General features: G+C 51.2%; 1 protein-coding gene across 1 annotated transcript in view; it reads right to left on the reverse strand.

The window, feature by feature from the left end:
• The window catches only part of TUBG1 (tubulin gamma 1), a 363160-nt gene that overhangs the window by 270034 nt on the left and 73420 nt on the right, over positions 1-19706 (reverse strand). The window contains exon 4 of the mRNA XM_030221259.1: positions 9959-10027. Coding sequence (XP_030077119.1) covers positions 9959-10027 — 69 coding nt within the window. The remainder of the gene's footprint in view (positions 1-9958; positions 10028-19706) is intronic.

Genomic DNA, 19706 nt, shown 5'->3' on the forward strand with positions numbered 1-19706 from the left:
ACACAATACTGAAAGTGCCGTGCGCCCAGGCGGAATCTGAGATACTGTCTGTGAGCTGGCAGTATCGGGATGTGGGTGTATGCGTCCTTTAAATCCAGGGAACATAGCCAATCGTTTTTCTGAATCATTGGCAGAAGGGTGCCCAAGGAAAGCATCCTGAACTTTTCTTTGACCAGGAATTTGTTCAGGCCTCTCAGGTCTAGGATGGGACGCATCCCCCCTGTTTTCTTTTCCACAAGGAAGTACCTGGAATAGAATCCCTGCCCTTCCTGCCTGGGTGGTACGGGCTCGACCGCATTGGCGCTGAGAAGGGCGGAGAGTTCCTCTGCAAGTACCTGCTTGTGATGGGAGCTGAAGGACTGAGCTCCCGGAGGACAATTTGGTGGCAGGGAGGCCAAATTCAGGGCGTATCCGCACCGCACTATTTGGAGAACCCACTGGTCGGAGGTTATGAGAGGCCACCTTTGGTGAAAAAATTTTAACCTCCCTCCGACCGGTAGATCGTCCGGCACAGACACTTTGAGGGCGGCTATGTTCCCGTGGATCCAGTCAAAAGCCCGTCCCCGGCTTTTGCTGTGGAGGCGCAGGGGGCTGCTTAGGCGCACGCTGTTGACGAGTACGAGCGCGCTGGGGCTGTCCCTGTGCCTGACGAGGCCTTCGAGCCGGCTGGGTGTACCTACGCTTCGCAAAAGAGTAGGGTGCAGCCTGCCGGGCCCGGGAAAAACGTCCACCTGTTGAGGTGGATGCTGAAGGCGCCCGGTTGGAGAGCTTGTCGAGGGCGGTTTCCCGCTGATGCAGTTGGTCCACCAGCTGCTCGACTTTCTCACCGAAAATATTATCCCCCCGGCAAGAGACGTCGGCCATTCTCTGCTGGGTGCGGTTGTCCAGGTCAGAGGCACGCAGCCATGAGAGCCTGCGCATCACTATACCTTGGGCCGCAGCACGAGATGCCACGTCACAGGTGTCAAAAATCCCCCTGGACAGGAACTTTCTGCATGCCTTCAGCTGCCTGACCACCTCCTGATAAGGCCTGGACTGCTCCGGCGGGAGCTTATCGACCAGGTCCGCCAGCTGTTGCACATTGGTCCGCATGTGGATGCTCATATAGAGCAGGTAGGATTGGATGCGGGTCACGAGCATGGAGGATTGGTAGGCCTTCCTCCCAAACGAGTCCAGAGTGCGAGACTCCCGCCCCGGGGGCGCCGAGGCGGTATCCCTCGAACTCCGTGCCCTCTTGAGAGCAGAATCCACGACCGCTGAGTCATGGGGCAACTGGGGCCGCATGAGCTCTGGGTCAGAGTGGATCCTGTACTGGGACTCTGCTTTCTTGGGAATGGTGGGGTTAGTTAATGGTCGCACCCAGTTCCGAAGCAGCGTCTCCTTCAGGACATTGTGCAGCGGCACCGTGGAGGACTCTCTAGGTGGTGATGGATAGTCGAGGACCTCGAGCATCTCGGCCCTCGGCTCTTCCACAGAGACCACGGGGAAGGGAATGCTGATAGACATATCCCGCACAAAGGAGGCAAAGGAGAGACTCTCAGGAGGTGAGAGCTTCCTCTCCGGTGACGGCGTGGGGTCCGAGGGAAGGCCCGTAGACTCCTCGGAGGAGAAATATCTCGGGTCCTCCTCTTCCCCCCACGAGTCCTCATCCTCGGTATCGGACATTAGCTCATGTAGCTGAGTCCGGTACCGGGCCCGGCTCGACGTCGAGGCACCGAGGTCTCGGTGTCGTCGAGCGGTGGACTCCCGCGCCGGCGGGGACGGAGCTCCCTCCATCGACGTCGACGGGGACTCCACCTGCGTGGCGGTCGAGACCGGCACCGCAAGCGGCGGCGGTGTCGACAGCCCCGGCGCCGGGCTAGAGCTCGCCGGCGCCACAGTCATCGGCGCCGGGAGCGCAAGCACCCCCGACGCCGGCACAGCCTGGCGCATCAGCCCTTCCAGGATCCCCGGAAGGATGGCTCTGAGGCACTCGTCCAGGCCCGCTGCCGGGAAAGGCGGTGGGGCCGGTAAGGGTGTCGGTGCCCGAAGCTGTTGGGAGCCAGGAGACGGCACCGAGGTGCCGGAACCCCGACGCGTCGGTACCTCCACAACCGACGGAGACCTCTCCTCTCGATGATGACGCTTCAGCGTCGACTCCTCTTCAGGATGCACCGAGGGCGTCCGGTGACGGCGCTTCTTATCCTTTTTCCGATGCACGTCACCGGCGCCGGAGGGCATGGAGGAGGAGGAGGTCGATCCCCCTCGGTCTCGAGGTACCGGGTCAGACAGGGTTCGGTCCCGTGGCTCACGAGCTGAGGGAGTGACCGGGGCCGACTGCCCACGCGGCCTCTCAACCCCACTCTCACCGGCGGACCGGCGGGCCGACGGGACCTGTTCTCCTGGGGTCGCTGCCATCGGTGCCGATGTCTCGGGCATCGATACCGGTACCGAAGAACCGGCCTTCGATACCGATGCCGTCGAGGTCGACGTCGAGGGGCCGGCGCAAGTTCCAAAAAGACGGTCCCGCAGAACTTGCCTCGCAACCTGAGTCCGTTTCCGGAGACCGAGACACAAAGCACACGACTTGAGATTGTGCTCCGGCCCGAGGCACTGGAGGCACCAAGCGTGGGTGTCGGTCTGCGAGATCGGCCGGCCGCAGCGACCACACTTCTTAAATCCACTCGGGACCTTCGAGGACATCGACGGAAAAATCGCGTCGGCGAAGTCAAAGTCGTCAATGGTGGCTAAAATCACACCACGAAAAAATAAACGACCGAGCGACCACTAGGCCGCAACGTGGCGTCCCCGCTAGAAGCGAGGGAAAAAGGGGGCGCGTGCTCCACACGCGCAGATGTTTTTTTTTTTTTTTTTCACAAACAAGAAAAAAGGAAAACCGAAAGGTAATCCACGCAAAGCGACGATCCGCGTAAACGCGGTCGAAAATCCGGCGGCTGAAACAGAGAGAGCGGCAAAAGCACAACTCTCTCCAGTCGCGGAAAAAAAAGGAACTGGCGGGAGCGGTCGCGCACGGGCGGGAAGACAGCCGCGCATGCGCGGTGGGCGTGCCCTGCGTGCCGACCGTCCCGCGAAGCTTCTTTCCGGTTGGTGGGGGCTGCCGCGGACGTCACCCAGTCGTGAGAACAAGCAGCCTGCTTGTCCTCGGAGAAAGTATGTTACTGGGTCGACCTGGTATATCAGTGCTTTGTACAACCTAGATATTCCCCCTCGACCCCCGCCACCCATCATCCCCTGTTCTAGTTGTGTTTCTGTGAGGCTTAGCTGCTTTATGTTTAATGAAATCTTTCACTAGTAGATAGCGATATGCTTCCAGAGGAGATAGCCCATGCACCTGGCACAATTCTGTGTACGGGATCTCTCGCTCCTGTTCATACATTTGGCCTAATTCACATAGTCCTCGCTCCTCCCACTGTGTGTAAGCCTCATCCACTAGGCCTGGGCCAAAGCCTGGCGCGAACCTAAGGTACATATGAATATAATATGTGCGTCCTGGGAGGAACCTCTCTCTTATCTTACTCCAGGTCTCCAAGGGCCAGCGCAATAGGGGAGGACTGTTTTTTATGAGGTCCCCCAATTTTTGCTTAGAAACCCACGGCGCTGCCCTCAGTGGGACCGACTCCCACCAATCGTGTTCTAGCTTACTACCTAATTTAACCTCCCCCTGTAGCCACACCGATATAATTCTCAGGTGTGCCACCTGGTAGTACTTCTGTAAACAGGGCACCCCCATCCCGCCTCTTTCTCTAGGTTAATACATTACTTCTCTCCGGACGCGGGGTGGCCTTTTCCGCCATATGAAGGCAAACATTTTTCTCTGTAGCCCCCTCAAGTATCCCTCCGGGAGTTCTATGGGGAGGGCCTTAAAGAGGTACAGGAGCCTAGGAAGAAAAACCATTTTTATGGCGTTTATCCGCCCCATCCAAGATAATGTAAGTCCTTCCCATCTTACCAGTTCTTGTAATAGCTCCTGTGTTTTGTCTGGGAAATTAGCTATGAATAACTCATCTAAGCTATGCGGAATATTTATCCCCTAATACCTAATGCTTTTCTTAGCCCACTTGTAGGGAAACTGTTCTTTCAGTTGTTGCAACTGTTCTTCCGGGATGTTTACATCTAGCGCCTCTGATTTACCAAAATTAATTTTAAAGCCCGATATTTCCCCATATTTTTTTTTTTGTTACATTTGTACCCCGCGCTTTCCCACTCATGGCAGGCTCAATGCAGCTTACATGGGGCAATGGAGGGTTAAGTGACTTGCCCAGAGTCACATAAAGCTGCCTGTGCCTGAAGTGGGAATTGAACTCAGTTCCTCAGTTCTCCAGGACCAAAGTCCACCACCCTAACCACTAGGCCACTCCTCCACTCTATATGCCTGAATCATTTCCCCTAATATCGGGAGGGACTCTAGCGGAGTTTTCAGTATAAGCAATATGTCATCTGCGAATAGGAGAACTTTTGTCTCTAGCCCTCTCCACTTAAATCCCCTGATCTCTGTGCTCGCTCTTATTTGTATGGCCAAAGGCTCCATCACTATGGCAAAGAGCAGGGGAGACAGAGAGCACCCCTGTCGTGTGCCCCTATAAAGCCTAAATGGTTGAGAGAGTTGTCCATTAACTCGTACTGAAGCTTGTGGCTCATTATAGATCAATCGGAGCCAGCTGCCAAACCTCCCCTCAATGCCCATTCGCTCTGTAACCTGAAAGAGGAAGGACCAGTCCACCCGATCAAAAGCTTTCTCAGCATCTAGTGAGAGTACACAGAGTGGGACCTTGCTAAGTTGTGCATTTTGTATCATGAAAAGAGCCCTTCGGATGTTGTCAAACGTCTACCTGTTTTGTATAAACCCTGCCTGGTCCTCGTGTATTAATGTGGGTAGGTATTTTTGCAGCCTTGTTGTCAGGATTTTAGTAAAGATCTTGTAATCTATGCCCAGCAAGGATATAGGTCTATATGAGCTGCATTGCAGTGGATCTTTCCCTGGTTTCTGTATTATCACTATAGTAGCTAGGTTCCATGTCGATGGATAGTCTGCCGTAGTTTCTAGTGAGTTAAAGACCTTCAGGAGTAGGGGGGCCAATATTTTGCCAAATAGTTTATATTTAAATATATTTATTAATTTCAAATATCATAAACACCATATTTGAAAAAGAAAAAGTACATTCCTCAGAAATTACTAATGAAGAAATTTAAACATATTAATATTAATTGAGTTAGTACTTCCAGTCCACAAATGGGATCCAAGATTAACAATTTAGGAGAATTAACAAGAATTTTTACAAGAAATTATAAATCGGTTTTCTATGGTTCTCGCTACTGGCTACTATAAACTCAGAAAGCTGCAAGGAATCAAAAAAAACATATTTGGCTGACTGATAATTTACAATACACTTGCAAGGATATCGTAGGAGAAAAATGGCTCCCATACGGAGAACCTCTGGTTTTAAGAGAAGAAATTGTCTGTGTCTTTTTTGGGTATCTTTAGACACATCCGGGAATATTCGTACTTTGAAACCAGGAAGTCATTGTCTCTGCTTCTGAAAATTTTTTTCATTATTAAAGCTTTATCCAAAGATAGAGCTAAAGTAACTAACAGGGTTGAAGCAGTTACTAGGTCCTCTGTTGGGGTTTCTAACAGTGCAGAGACATCATGAAGTTGCTCAGGTTGTTGTAAAGAGGTATCCACCATTTTAGTCGGTAAGTAGTAAGATTGTACAATAGGAGGTAAAGTATTATCTGAGAATCCTAATATTTCTTTTAAATATCTATTTAACATTTCTCTTGGAGTAGTTGTTATAGATCTCGGAAAGTTTAAAAATCTTAAATTATTAGATCTCTGAGCATTCTCCAAGTTTTCAATCTTTCTTCTCATATTTGTTACATCTTTAATAGTGAGTATTTGCAAGTCTTGAGCTTTCTCGAGTTTCTCAGATAAAGATTTAGTCTTAGAAATCATGTCCTTCCTTTCCGACTCTGCAGCCACAACAGTGTCTTCTAATTGTTTAACCCGAGTTTCAATGTACTGTATTTGTGGGCATAAGACTTTCCCCAAATTTGCAATTAAAGCCCAAAGGCTTTCTAAGGTAATGTCAGTAGGTTTCTCTTCAAGAAAATTCAAAGTACCTTGAACTCGTGTATCGTTGGATTGAGTTCCTTCTGCTCCCGAGTTCACAGTTGCCTTTGTTCCTCCCACAAGCTGAGATGAAGACTCCTGAGCGGGCAAAGGGGAAATCCCACCTTGCATTCTTCCACTCTCCAGAGTCGAAGTTCCAGCTCCCGTCGATTCCCTCGTAGCACTTTCCAGAAGCTGCGGGGAAGACGCCATCAATGGAGGGGGAACGCTCAGGGGCTGCAGGGACGGAGTTCGCCGGTCGGGGCTGAGTGTCACGTCTAGCAGGGGCAGCGTTCCGGGCTCTCCAGCTGCCCCGGGCGCCGCCAATCCGCAGCTCACCGACCCTTCAGGAACCTGGAGTCCCCGTAAAAAGGTATCAATAGTGCCACTTATCGTTGAGGTACGCCGGTCCGGGGGAGCTATGGCCGCCGCTTTCCCTCGACGCTTCGGCATTGCGGAATTGAAACAGAGCGAGGAATCTCACAACCGATTCAGTCGGCCATCTTGGATCCTTGCCAAATAGTTTATAAAATTTGTTTGAAAATCCATCAGGTCCTGGTGCTTTGCCTGATTTAAGATCTTTTATGGATTGTTCTATTTCTGCCAATACTATGGGCTCTGATAATGCCTTCCGAGCATCTCTAGAGAGCTGGGGTAGGTCTATTTCTTCTAGGTATTGCGCCCTGGAATCCTCTGTGTCTAACGCTTCCTGGGTGTATAGGGCCTCGTAAAAATTTTTAAAGGCTGACCGTATATATTGGTCGTCTGACCTCACTTGCCCCGTCTCGTCTCTTTAACTCCCCACTCCATTTCGTGCAGATTGTTGTCTTAGCTTATATGCCAACAGCCTGCTGGTCTTGTTACCAAACTCAAAATGGGCTTGTTGTACTCTTTCCAGTTGTTTGGAAATGTCTGCCAGTTCTAATTCTCACAACTGTCCCCTAATCTCCCTTATTTGGTCTTCAGCTTTCTCTGACTTCTGAGTATCCCCTCCTTGCGTCTGGTGTTCTAGGTGTTGTAAATCTGTCCTTAACTTATTCTCCTTTGCTGACCTCTGTTTCCAGCAGTGGGCGCTTAAGGCTATAAGGTGGCCCCGCATGACGGCCACAGGACCACCGGCGTGACCTCTCCATTGTCATTGAATTGTACATAGTCCCTAAGGTGGTTTTCAATTTTAGTAATGTTATCTGGGTCTGACAATAGTGCGTCATCTAAACTCCAAGGTCGCCGAGCTTTGGTCGACACCCCACTTTTCATATGGAGGAGCACTGAAGAGTGATCAGTCCAGGTGCATGGGATAATCTCAACCAATGTTGTAAGTTCTAGTGTCCTCCCATCTCCCAACCACAAATCTATTCGCGAGGAAGTCTTATGTACCGCAGAGTAATAAGTATATTGGCGCTGTGTGGGGTGTGCCCTACGCCAGAGGTCAACCAGGTGCCAGCGGTCTATCATCTCCCGTAGCAGACGCCTATTGCCCTCCCTTTAAGGAGTTGTCCATGTTCGGTTGTAGTGTAACATTAAAATCCCCCCCTATTAATAAGGAGCCCTCCACATGTGCCATAATCACTCTGTCTAGTTCTAGGAAGAAATCTTTCTGATCTAGGTTGGGCCCATATACATTAACCAATGTGTAAGATTGCCCTGCCAGGAACAGGACCAGGAGCAGGTACCGGCCCTCCTTATCCCGTATGACCTTCTTAACTTCCCAGGGTTTTGAATTTCGCAGGGCTATGAGCACTCCCTTACTTTTTGTTTCCCCCATGGATGATGCAAAGTATATATTTGGGTAACCTCTATGGGAGCAGAGTCGCTCGTATTTTCGTTTTAGATGAGTTTCTTGTATCAATGCTATATCTACCTGTAGGCGGACTAACTCTCTAAACAGAAGTTGGCGTTTCCTAGGGATATTTAGCCCTTTAACATTAAGTGACAACCATTTTATGTCAGCCATTAGAATCAAGTATCCACCGCTTTTTTCGCCTGCTCTGCTGCCATTCCAGCTCTGTACTGTGGTGTCCCATATGTCTGGTCCCAGTGCTCCCTTCTATCCCCCGTGCCTCTCTTCTCTCCATCTGCCTTGTATCCCCCTTATCCCCATTTCCCTTATCTCCCCATTTCTTTATGGCGCCCAGTGGCGTGCCACTGAATTCCATGTAAGAGAGGAAGTGAAGTGTGGAACTCTTACCTCTTACCCCAACAGTTAAACTTTAACATGTTAAACCAAACCTTTCATTTAGTCTCTAAGACCCGCTCGGTCTCAGTTTGGGCATATTTATTCATATACCTCTGCTCTCAGGCATTAGAGTTTCATCTCTAGTCTCTCAGTCAGGTAATCCTCGTCGCCGATTGTTGTCGCTGTAGACGCTTCGGCCCCTTCCCTACTCGCTTCCATTTCAGCGGGGCATTTTTCAATGTCCTTCGTTGTGTGCTATTAATATCTGCTAGATCCTTTTCCATCTCAAGTTCTGGGCAGGCCACTCTTGCTTCCGCCAAGGAACGCACCTGATGCTGTTTACCTTCTTTGTAGAAGACCAGTGCGAACGGGTGTCGCCAGCGATATTGGATGTTAGATTCTCGTAGAACTCTTGTAAATGGTCGAAGCTCATTTCTCCGTTTCAAGGTCGCTGCCGCCAGATCCTGATATATCTCTATCTTATACGAATCCCAGGTAAAGTCCTGTAGTTGGCGCGATGCTCTGAGAATCTTCTCCTTGAACTTGTAGCTGGTAAAGCAAGCGATTATATCCTTTGGAGCGTTGTTCCTTACGGGGCCCAGTGTCCTGTGCGCTCGCTCTATCTGTATGGTTTCTTCCGAATGCTGCGCTCCCCCTTTGCTCAGTAACTCCGTCACTATCTTTTGCACCACTTCTTCGCAGTTTTGATGTTGGAGTTTCTGGGAGGCCCCGGAACCTTAAGTTGCTCCGACGGCTCCTGTTCTCTAAATCTTCTGGCTTTTCCAGCTGCTGTTGTTGAGCAGAGCACAATTCTGATATTTGTTCATCTACTTGCCCCAGGGCCTCGCCATGATTCTCCAATTGCGCTTCCATATCTTCAAGTCGCGAACCCAGCTCACGGATTTCGGCTCTGAGGTCCGATCCCAGCGTTACCACTTCAGACCGCAACGATTGCAGATTAGCACTGATTTCCTGAAGCCAGTCTTTCAGCTCAGTGAGGAGCGCCATCTCAGCCTCCGTTCCCGCTTTCCTTTCCGAAGCTGTCTTTTGTGGGCAATGCCCTGCTGCTTCTGAGGGCACCAGCGATTTTCCGGGCTCCGCCATTTTGTTTTTTTCGCAATTCCGCACAAGGCGTGTACACGAAGCTCGCCAAATTCGCCTTTGCAGGCTGCTGGATCATCGATCGGAGGCTCTGTTATGCCTTGAGGAGTTGGCGCCTGGTTCCGCTAGTGTTCGTTTGTTGTCGGTCTGGTTTAGATACCGCTAATTTCAAGGGGTAAGCGGGAGCTCTGTTCTCAGGCGTCCATTCGGTGTGATGACGTCACTTCCTCCAACAAGACTGTTATTAATCTGACAGTACACAGACGGTTTGATCTATGAGCAATTACATATACAGTAACACTCAAGCAAGCTATTACACTACAACTAAATACCCACTAGATTTGAAGATAAATTTTCACCTACAGCTTCAATCAGATCATCTAAAAAGGTTCTGTACGCAGTTAAGTCAGTTTATATTCATTTTTCTATTTGAAGCATTCTATAGAAGTCAAAAAAGCTTTGATTTGTCAAGACTATCCACTACTCAGAAAATGCTCATTTGTTTGCACTCTCTGGCAAGTTTTTAACAGGCAGCCAAGGTGAAAACAATACTAGGTGTCAATTTTTTTTACCTCCAAACTGTCACTTCCATCAGCCTCTCTGTCTATAATGTCAAAGATGTCCTCATGTATCTTTTCACCCTATGTACAAATGGAATAAAAAAAGGTTAAGCACACTCATAATGCTAAGTTAAGCTTTTCACAAGACATTAACGCTGGGGTTTACTAAGCTGTTAGTGCAGCTGGCTATGTGGTAGTGCCAACACAGCCCATTCACTTTGAATAGGCTATGTCGGCAATGCTGCACGGCTTGACCCCTAAAATTGTTCCACTCTGCAAATTTTAATGACAACCCCCCCCCCCCAAAGAAAAAACAAAACAAAACATTAAAACATGACATTAATTTTCTACATTATTTGTTTCATTTTCCTGGCTCTGAAGGACTACATAGATTTATACATACAGCATTTATGTATACAACATTGTATGAATATTCATAAGGTTCTATGGAGTTTATTATTGAAGCATATGGACATCTCAAAATGCCCAAATGGACATCCATGTGCTTTTAACATCCAAATCCCAATTTTGCAAAGGCAGCAAAGGGACATTAACACTGCAGTACATCAAAACAGTGAGGCAGTGTGTTGTGGGAGGACACAAATTCAGGACATCCAACAGCGATTACTGAATGGGAAGAAACGTCCAAGTCTAAAAAGAAGGATGTCCCAAGTTAGACCTGTTTCAGTCACATCCAGGGTACAAAAATGTGCTCCGAGCAGCTGACCACTGCAGGGATTAAAGCATGACACCTCCTTAATCTCCCAGTGGTTGCTGTCCCCCCCCCCCCCACCTCGAAAGGAAAACTAAAAGGGGATGCCAGGCTCTATAACTGCTTCAGGTAGTACCCTAGTGATTAGTACAGTGGACTTTAAACCAAGGGACCCAGGTTCAAATCCCACTTTAACTTTTATTTTTTATTGCGAGCCTTCCAGAAACAGAAAAATATCTACTATACCTAAATGTAAGCCACCTGCAAGTCTGAAGGCTAGTGGTGTACATTCAGGTCCAGTATGTATTTTTCTGTACCTGGAGGGTTCACAATTACAAAATAAAAGTTAAAAATTAGATCTGAACCTGGGTCCCTTGGTTTAAAATCCACTGTACTAACTACTAGGCTGCACCTCCATGCATACCACTTTGCTCCATTCCTGCCATTAAGGGCCTCCAAACAGGTTTTGTTTTTTTTTTCTGGATAACCAATTCGTATTTGAGGTATTTGCATACATTTCCTAATCCAAGTTAATTTAGGCTCTTAAGACATAAATTTGAGAATCGCTGCTCTACACAAGAGCTTTCATTTGATCATGTTTTACCCATATTTTAAAAAATGGATATATAAAATCACGTGACGCTATGAACAGGAGCAGTCGCTAGTGGTTCTGCTCCTGCCACCTCTTCAAGATTCCCGCAATTTTGCTGGCTTAGCCCCCAAAGTTGCGAGATGCCAAAGTGAGCGGAGATTACTGCAGAGTTGCAGGAAGATATTGGGGAGCTGCAACGGAGAATGGCTGCGAAATCGCTGCGGAAAGAGAAAGCCCGTAGCAGGGCTCACAAGGACAAGATGGCGGCGCCCGCAAGCCCCACAAGCTCATTGGTCGGCTCGGCGTGGGGGGCGATCACGGCTGAGGTAACTGGGGCGATGGAGGTCATTTTGGACAGAAGGCTGAGCCCGATCGATTCTAAGTTGGAGCTGCTACAGACTAATGTGGAAAAGTTAAGGCAGGATCTAGTAGCATACCAGCAGCGCACTGGAGAGCTGGAGGATCGGATGGCAACAGTAGAGGAAGCGCAGGCCCGCATGCAAAAACTGATAACAGAACATGAGGAAAAGATTGAAGACCTAGAAAATAGGTCCAGGAGGAACAATTTACGTTTTGTGGGGCTGCTTGAAACGCTGGACGAGTGTGAAATTTGCACATTTTTGGAGTCTTGGCTGTCACAAGAGCTGGCGCTGGCCCCCCTCGGTAAGCCCGATTCAAATAGAGCAGGCGCATTGGATAGGTCCTAAACAGCATGTAGAGTCCAGGCCCCCTCGGTAAGCCCGATTCAAATAGAGCAGGCGCATTGGATAGGTCCTAAACAGCATGTAGAGTCCAGGCCCAGAGTGGTAATCTATCGCTTCCTCAATTTTTCTCAGAAAGCAATGATATTACAAGCATTGCGAGGAGGGAAGGAGCTTCGCCACAACAATCAAAAAATCTTGTGTTTCCAAGACTACTCGGCATCAGTAGCAGCACAACGGAAGAATTATTTCCCAGTCTGCTCGCAACGGTTTGCTAGGAAGATAAAATTTGCTTTACTATATCCGGCCAAGCTGAGAATTACTCATCAGTCAGTTACAAAGACATATGGATCGATGGATGAGACAAAGAACTTTTTGCGCCTTTTGGGCCCAGCTGAGACCTGAGGGAAGACTGAGGGCGCTGAGTGGAGGAGTGGCCTAGTGGTTAGGGTGGTGGACTTTGGTCCTGGGGAACTGAGGAACTGAGTTCGATTCCCACTTCAGGCACAGGCAGCTCCTTGTGACTCTGGGCAAGTCACTTAAACCTCCATTGCCCCATGTAAGCCGCACTGAGCCTGCCATGAGTGGGAAAGCGCGGAGTACAAAAGTAACAAAAATAAAAATAAATCATCTGGATTTGGTGGGCTGTTTGAGGCATGTGGCAGCACTAAGAAGGAGCTGGTCATCAGATGGTTTTTTGATGACTGCTTGTAACATTATTATTGGCTCAGCTCAATCCCAATTAGTGGAGGAGTATGTGCCAGCAAGTACAAAGTCTATGGATCAAGTGGAACGGAGTTTGAATAGGGTTTTTTTCTCTCTCTTCTCTCTGTCTTACATATAGCGAATGATACATACCTGTAGCAGGTGTTCTCCGAGGACAGCAGGCTGATTGTTCTCACGACTGGGTTGACGTCCACGGCAGCCCCCACCAACCGGAACAAAACTTTGCAGGCGGTCCCGCACGCAGGGCATGCCCACCGCGCATGCGCGCGACCGTTCCCGCTCAGTTGAATGACAAGCAAATTAATGAGTAAAACGCAACTCCAAAGGGGAGGAGGGAGGGTAGGTGAGAACAATCAGCCTGCTGTCCTCGGAGAACACCTGCTACAGGTATGTATCATTCGCTTTCTCCGAGGACAAGCAGGCTGCTTGTTCTCACGACTGGGGTATCCCTAGCTCTCAGGCTCACTCAAAACAAGAACCCAGGTCAATTGAACCTCGCAACGGCGAGGGTATAACAGAAATTGACCTACGAAGAACAACTAACTGAGAGTGCAGCCTGAACAGAATAAATTCGGGTCCTGGAGGGTGGAGTTGGATTTACACCCCAAACAGATTCTGCAGCACCGACTGCCCGAACCGACTGTCGCATCGGGTATCCTGCTGGAGGCAGTAATGAGATGTGAATGTGTGGACAGATGACCACGTCGCAGCTTTGCAAATCTCTTCAATAGTGGCTGACTTCAAGTGGGCCACCAACGCTGCCATGGCTCTGACACTATAAGCAGTGACATGACCCTCAAGAGTCAGCCCAGCCTGGGCGTAAGTGAAGGAAATGCAATCTGCTAACCAATTGGAGATGGTGCGTTTCCCAACAGCGACCCCTTTCCTATTGGGGTCGAAGGAAATAAACAATTGGGCGGACTGTCTGTGGGGCTCTGTCCGCTCCAGATAGAAGGCCAAAGCTCGCTTGCAGTCCAATGTGTGCAACTGACGTTCAGCAGGGCGGGTATGCGGTCTGGGAAAGAATGTTGGCAAGACAATTGACTGGTTAATATGGAACTCCGACACCACCTTTGGCAGAAACTTGGGGTGAGTGCGGAGTTCTACCTTATTATGATGAAATTTTGTATAAGGAGCATGAGCTACCAGGGCTTGAAGCTCACTGACTCTACGAGCTGAAGTAACTGCCACCAAGAAAATGACCTTCCAGGTCAAGTACTTCAGATGGCAGAAATTCAGTGGCTCAAAAGGAGGTTTCATCAGCTGGGTGAGGACGACGTTGAGATCCCATGACACTGCAGGAGGCTTGACAGGGGGCCTTGACAAAAGCAAGCCTCTCATGAATCGAACGACTAAAGGCTCTCCAGAGATGGCTTTACCCTCTACACGATGATGGTAAGCACTAATCGCACTAAGGTGATTCCTTACTGAGTTGGTCTTGAGGCCAGACTCTGATAAGTGCAGAAGGTATTCAAGCACGTTCTGTGTAGGACAAGAACGAGGTTCTAGGGCCTTGCTCTCACACCAAATGGCAAACCTCCTCCACTTGAAAAAGTAACTCTTTTTAGTGGAATCCTTCCTAGAGGCAAGCAAGACGCGGGAGACACCCTCCGACAGACCCAACGAAGCAAAGTTTACACCCTCAACATCCAGGCCGTGAGAGCCAGAGACTGAAGGTTGGGGTGCAGAAGCGCTCCGCCGTTCTGCGAAATGAGAGTCGGAAAACACTCCAATCTCCATGGTTCTTCGGAGGACAACTCCAGAAGTAGAGGGAACCAGATCTGACGGAGCCAAAAAGGCGCTATCAGAATCATGGTGCCGTGGTCTTGCTTGAGCTTCAGTAAGGTCTTCCCCACCAAAGGTATGGGAGGATAAGCATACAGGAGGCCGGTCCCCCAATGGAGGAGAAAGGCATCCGACGCTAATCTGCCATGTGCCTGTAGCCTGGAACAGAACAGAGGCAGCTTGTGGTTGGTCTGAGAGGCGAAAAGGTCCACCGAAGGAGTGCCCCACTCTCGGAAGATCTTGCGTACCACTCTAGAATGGAGCGACCACTCGTGCGGTTGCATGACTCTGCTCAGTCTGTCGGCCAGACTGTTGTTTACGCCTGCCAGGTATGTGGCTTGGAGAAGCATGCCGAACTGGCAGGCCCAACGCCACATCCCGACGGCTTCCTGACACAGGGGGCGAGATCCGGTGCCCCCCTGCTTGTTGATGTAATACATTGCAACCTGATTGTATGTCCGAATTTGGATAACTTGACAGGACAGCCGATCTCTGAAGGCCTTCAGTGCGTTCCAGACCGCTCGGAGCTCCAGGAGGTTGATCTGAAGATCCTGTTCCTGGAGAGACCACAGTCCCTGGGTGTGAAGCCCATCGACATGAGCTCCCCACCCCAGGCGAGATGCATCCGTCGTCAGCACTTTCGTGGGCTGTGGAATTTGGAATGGACGTCCCAGGGTCAAATTGGTCCGAATGGTCCACCAGTGCAGTGAATTGCGGCAACTGATGGAGAGGCGGATGACATCCTCTAAATTCCCGGTGGCTTGATACCACTGGGAAGCTAGGGTCCATTGAGCAGGTCTCATGTGAAGGCGAGCCATGGGAGTCACATGAACTGTGGAGGCCATGTGACCGAGGAGTCTCAACATGTGCCGAGCCGTGACCTGCTGAGACGCTCTGGTCTGGGAAGCAAGGGACAGAAGGTTCTGCGCCCTTGCTTTGGGAAGAAAGGCCTGAGCCGTCTGAGAATTCAGCAGCGCTCCTATGAATTCCAGAGATTGGACTGGCTGGAGATGGGACTTCAGATAATTTAGTACAAACCCCAGCAGCTCCAGAAGGTGGATAGTGCACTGCATGGACCGAAGGGCTCCTGCCTCTGAGGTGTTCTTGACCAGCCAATCGTCGAGATACGGGAACACGTGCACTCCCAGCTTCCGCAAGTACGCCGTCACCACCACGAGGCACTTTGTGAACACTCGTGGCGCAGAGGTAAGCCCAAAGGGCAGCACACAGTACTGAAAGTGCCGTGTTCCCAAACGGAATCTGAGATACTGTCTGTGAGCTGGCAGTATCGGGATGTGAGTGTATGCATCCTTCAAATCCAGGGAACATAGCCAATCGTCTTTCTGAATCATTGGTAGAAGGGTGCCCAAGGAAAGCATCCTGAACTTCTCTTTGACCAGGTATTTGTTCAGGCCTCTCAGGTCTAGGATGGGGCGCATCCCCCCTGTTTTCTTTTCCACAAGGAAGTACCTGGAATAGAATCCCCGCCCTTCCTGCCCGGGTGGCACGGGCTCGACCGCATTGGCGCTGAGAAGGGCGGAGAGTTCCTCTGCAAGTACCTGCTTGTGATGGGAGCTGAAGGATTGGGCTCCCGGAGGACAATTTGGTGGAGTGGAGGCCAAATTCAGGGCGTATCCACACCGCACTATTTGGAGAACCCACTGGTCAGAGGTTATCAGAGGCCACCTTTGGAGAAAAACTTTCAACCTCCCCCCGACTGGCAGATCGTCCGGTACGGACACTTTGATGGCGGCTATGTTCCGAAGGATCCAGTCAAAAACCCGTCCCCGGTTTTTGCTGTGGAGGCGCAGGGGGCTGCTTAGGCACACGCTGTTGACGGGAACGAGCGCGCTGGGACTGTCCCTGTGCCTGATGAGGCCTTCGGGCCGGCTGGGTGTACCTACGCTTGTTGTAGGCGTAGGTTGCAGCCTGCCGGGCCCAGGAAAAACGGCCACCTGCAGAGGTGGATGCTGAAGGCGCCCGGTGGGAGAGCTTGTCGAGGGCGGTTTCCCGCTGATGTAGTTGGTCCACCAACTGCTCGACCTTCTCGACGAAAATATTATCCCCCCGGCAAGGGACATCAGCCAACCGCTGCTAGGTGCGGTTGTCCAGGTCAGAGGCATGCAGCCAGGAGAGTCTGCGCATCACTATACCTTGGGCCGCAGCTCGAGATGCCACATCACAGGTGTCATAAATACCCCTGGACAGGAACTTTCTGCACGCCTTCAGCTGCCTGACCACCTCCTGAAAAGGCCTGGACTGCTCTGGGGGGAGCTTGTCGACCAGGTCCGCCAGTTGCTTCATATTATTCCGCATGTGTATGTTCGTGTAGAGCTGGTAGGATTGGATGCGGGTCATGAGCATTGAAGATTGGTAGGCCTTCCTCCCAAACGAGTCCAGAGTGCGAGACTCCCGCCCCGGGGGTGCCGAAGCGGTATCCCTCGAACTCCGTGCCCTCTTGAGAGCAGAGTCCACGACCGCCGAGTCATGAGGCAATTGGGGCCGCATTAACTCTGGGTCTGCGTGGATCCTGTATTGGGACTCTGCTTTCTTGGGGATGGTCTCAACCAGTTCCGAAGCAGTGTCTCTTTGAGGACATTGTGCAACGGCACCGTGGAGGACTCTCTAGGTGGTGATGGATAGTCGAGGACCTCAAGCATCTCGGCCCTCGGCTCATCCACAGAGACCACGGGAAAGGGAATGCAGATAGACATATCCCTGACAAAGGAGGCAAAGGAGAGGCTCTCAGGTGGTGAGAGCTTCCTGTCCGGTGAAGGAGTGGGGTCGGAGGGAAGGCCCACAGACTCCTCTGAGAAGAAATATCTGGGGTCCTCCTCCTCCCCCCACGAGGCCTCTTCCTCTGTGTCGGACATGAGCTCCTGTAGCTCAGACCTCAACCGGGCCCGGCTTCGAGGCACTGAGTCCTCGGTGGCGGCGTCGAGCGGTGGACTCCCACGCCGTCGACGGGGACTCCACCTGCGTGGTGATCGAGACGGCGTCGGCGTCGAAGGCCTCAGCACCGGGCTACAGCACACCGGCGCCGGGGGCGCAAGCACCCCCGGCACAGGATCTCCGTAAGGATGGCTCGGAGGCACTCGTCAAGGCCCGCTGTCGGGAAAGGCGAGGGGGCCGGTGGAGGTGCCGGTGCCAGAATCTGTTCGGGTCCAGGAGACGGCACCGAAGTGCCCGTGCCCTGACGCAGCGATACCTCTACCACCGAGGGGGACCGGCGCTGCCGCTTCCTCGGCGTCGAGTCATCTCTGGAGCCAGAGCTGGTAGCCACATGCGCTGTAGGCGACCGATGACGGTGCTTTTTAGCCTTCTTCCGGTGCCCGTCATCGGCGCTCGGCGGTACCGAAGAGGAGGAGGTAGATCCCCCTCGGCCTCGAGGGATCGAGTCCAACAGGGTTCGGTCCCGATGGCCCTGGGTAGAGGGAGTGACCGGGGCCGATTGCCCGCGCGGCCGCTCAACTCTGCCATCTCTGGAAGACTGGCGGGCCAACGGAACCTGTGCTCCTGGGGTCGGTGCCGTCGGTGCCGATTTCATGGACATTGGTACCGGTACCGAAGATCCGGCCGTCGACACCGATGCCGTCGAAGTCGACGGGCCGGCGCAAGTTCCAAAAAGACGGTCCCGCAGAACTTCCCTCGCCACCTGTGTCCGTTTCCGTAAACCGAGACACAAGGTGCACGTCTTGGTATCGTGCTCCGGCCCGAGGCAGTGGAGGCACCAAGCGTGAGTGTCGGTCTGCGAGATCTGCCGGCCGCACCGACCACACTTCTTAAATCCACTCGGGACCTTCGAGGACATCGACGGAAAAATCGCGTCGGCGAAGTCAAAGTAATCGATGGTGGCGGTAAAAAGCACACCCGAAAAGAAATCGACCGCGCGGCCACAAGGCCGCAACGAGGCGCCCCCCGCTAAACGGTTACGGGGGGGGGGGAAGCAAAGTTTTTTCTTTTTTTTGAAAAGAAACAGAATAAAAGAAAGCAAACGAAGAAACAAACGAAGAAGAAAAATTCGCGGTTAAGGCGCGATCCAGTTTCCGGGGCTGACAGAGAGAGAGACGAACACAGCTCTCTCCAGCACGGAAAAGAAAAGACTGAGTGGGAACGGTCGTGCACGGGCGGGAAGACGACCGCGCATGCGCGGTGGGCGTGCCCTGCGTGCGGGACCGCCCGCGAAGTTTTGTTCCGGTTGGTGGGGGCTGCCGTGGACGTCAACCCAGTCGTGAGAACAGCCAGCCTGCTTGTCCTCGGAGAAATAGTGAATACTTAATTAATGCCCTGTTCATGTTATAGAGAGATTAGTAAGATAATGTTGCAATTTATTGTAGAGACGGGCAACTTGTGGTCAACCGCTGGGGGTTTAAAGTGGGCAGGTGGGGAAGGCTAAGGAACCTGTAAGTTTTGATAAGGGAGGTTGGAAGGGGAGGCGTCAGAAACGTGATTGTTCCATTGGGGAACATCTTCGGGGCAGAGGGGTGGGGATGGGGGATGTGTAGGTCTGGGGTTCTGCATTGGGGTTAACTATGTGCTTGGAGTTGTACAATGTTTGGAGTTTAAGAAAATAGGATGGTTGAAGCTGGTAGCATATTGGTTGGGTAGTGGGTCGCCCTTGGAGGGGCAAGAGAGAGGCCATAGGCTGGGGCGGTCTTGCTCTTTTAGGACTTAATTTTTCTTGTGGGAGTTCCAATTTTTCTTGCGGGAGTTCCATTTTTATGTTTCCTAAAATGGTGAGAACAACAACTTGGAATGTAGGGGGCATTCACTCTCCCATTAAGTGCTCTAAGGTGTTGCAATATCTCCAGCGTCTTACAGCGGACGTGGCAATTCTTCAAGAAACTCACCTTTCAGAATTGGAACATGCTAAATTGGTTACTTGGTGGGTGGGCGAATGTGTGGCAACACCAGCGGTGGGGAGGAAAGGTGGAGTAGCCATATTATTTCGTAAGGGGGTGGCCAGGCAGATTAGTAGGGTGGTTAACAACCCAGGGGGGGCGTTTTGTTTTCTGTCAAGCCACGATTGCTCGAAGGGCCTTAATAGTGGGTAGTATATATGCCCCTAATCAATTGTATTGTGAATTTTATAAGAAACTGGTTGATACTCTCTGTGTGGAGGACTCTATTTCTTTGCTTGTGGGGGGAGATTTTAATATGGTCTGGGATCCACAACTTGACAAATCTGACCCCCCTGTGGGAATGAGGTCCCGGTCTGCAAGGGCTGGGGGAAGCAATTGTTGA

Source organism: Microcaecilia unicolor, chromosome 12 (assembly GCF_901765095.1).
Source record: "Microcaecilia unicolor chromosome 12, aMicUni1.1, whole genome shotgun sequence".
Taxonomy (NCBI): domain Eukaryota; kingdom Metazoa; phylum Chordata; class Amphibia; order Gymnophiona; family Siphonopidae; genus Microcaecilia; species Microcaecilia unicolor.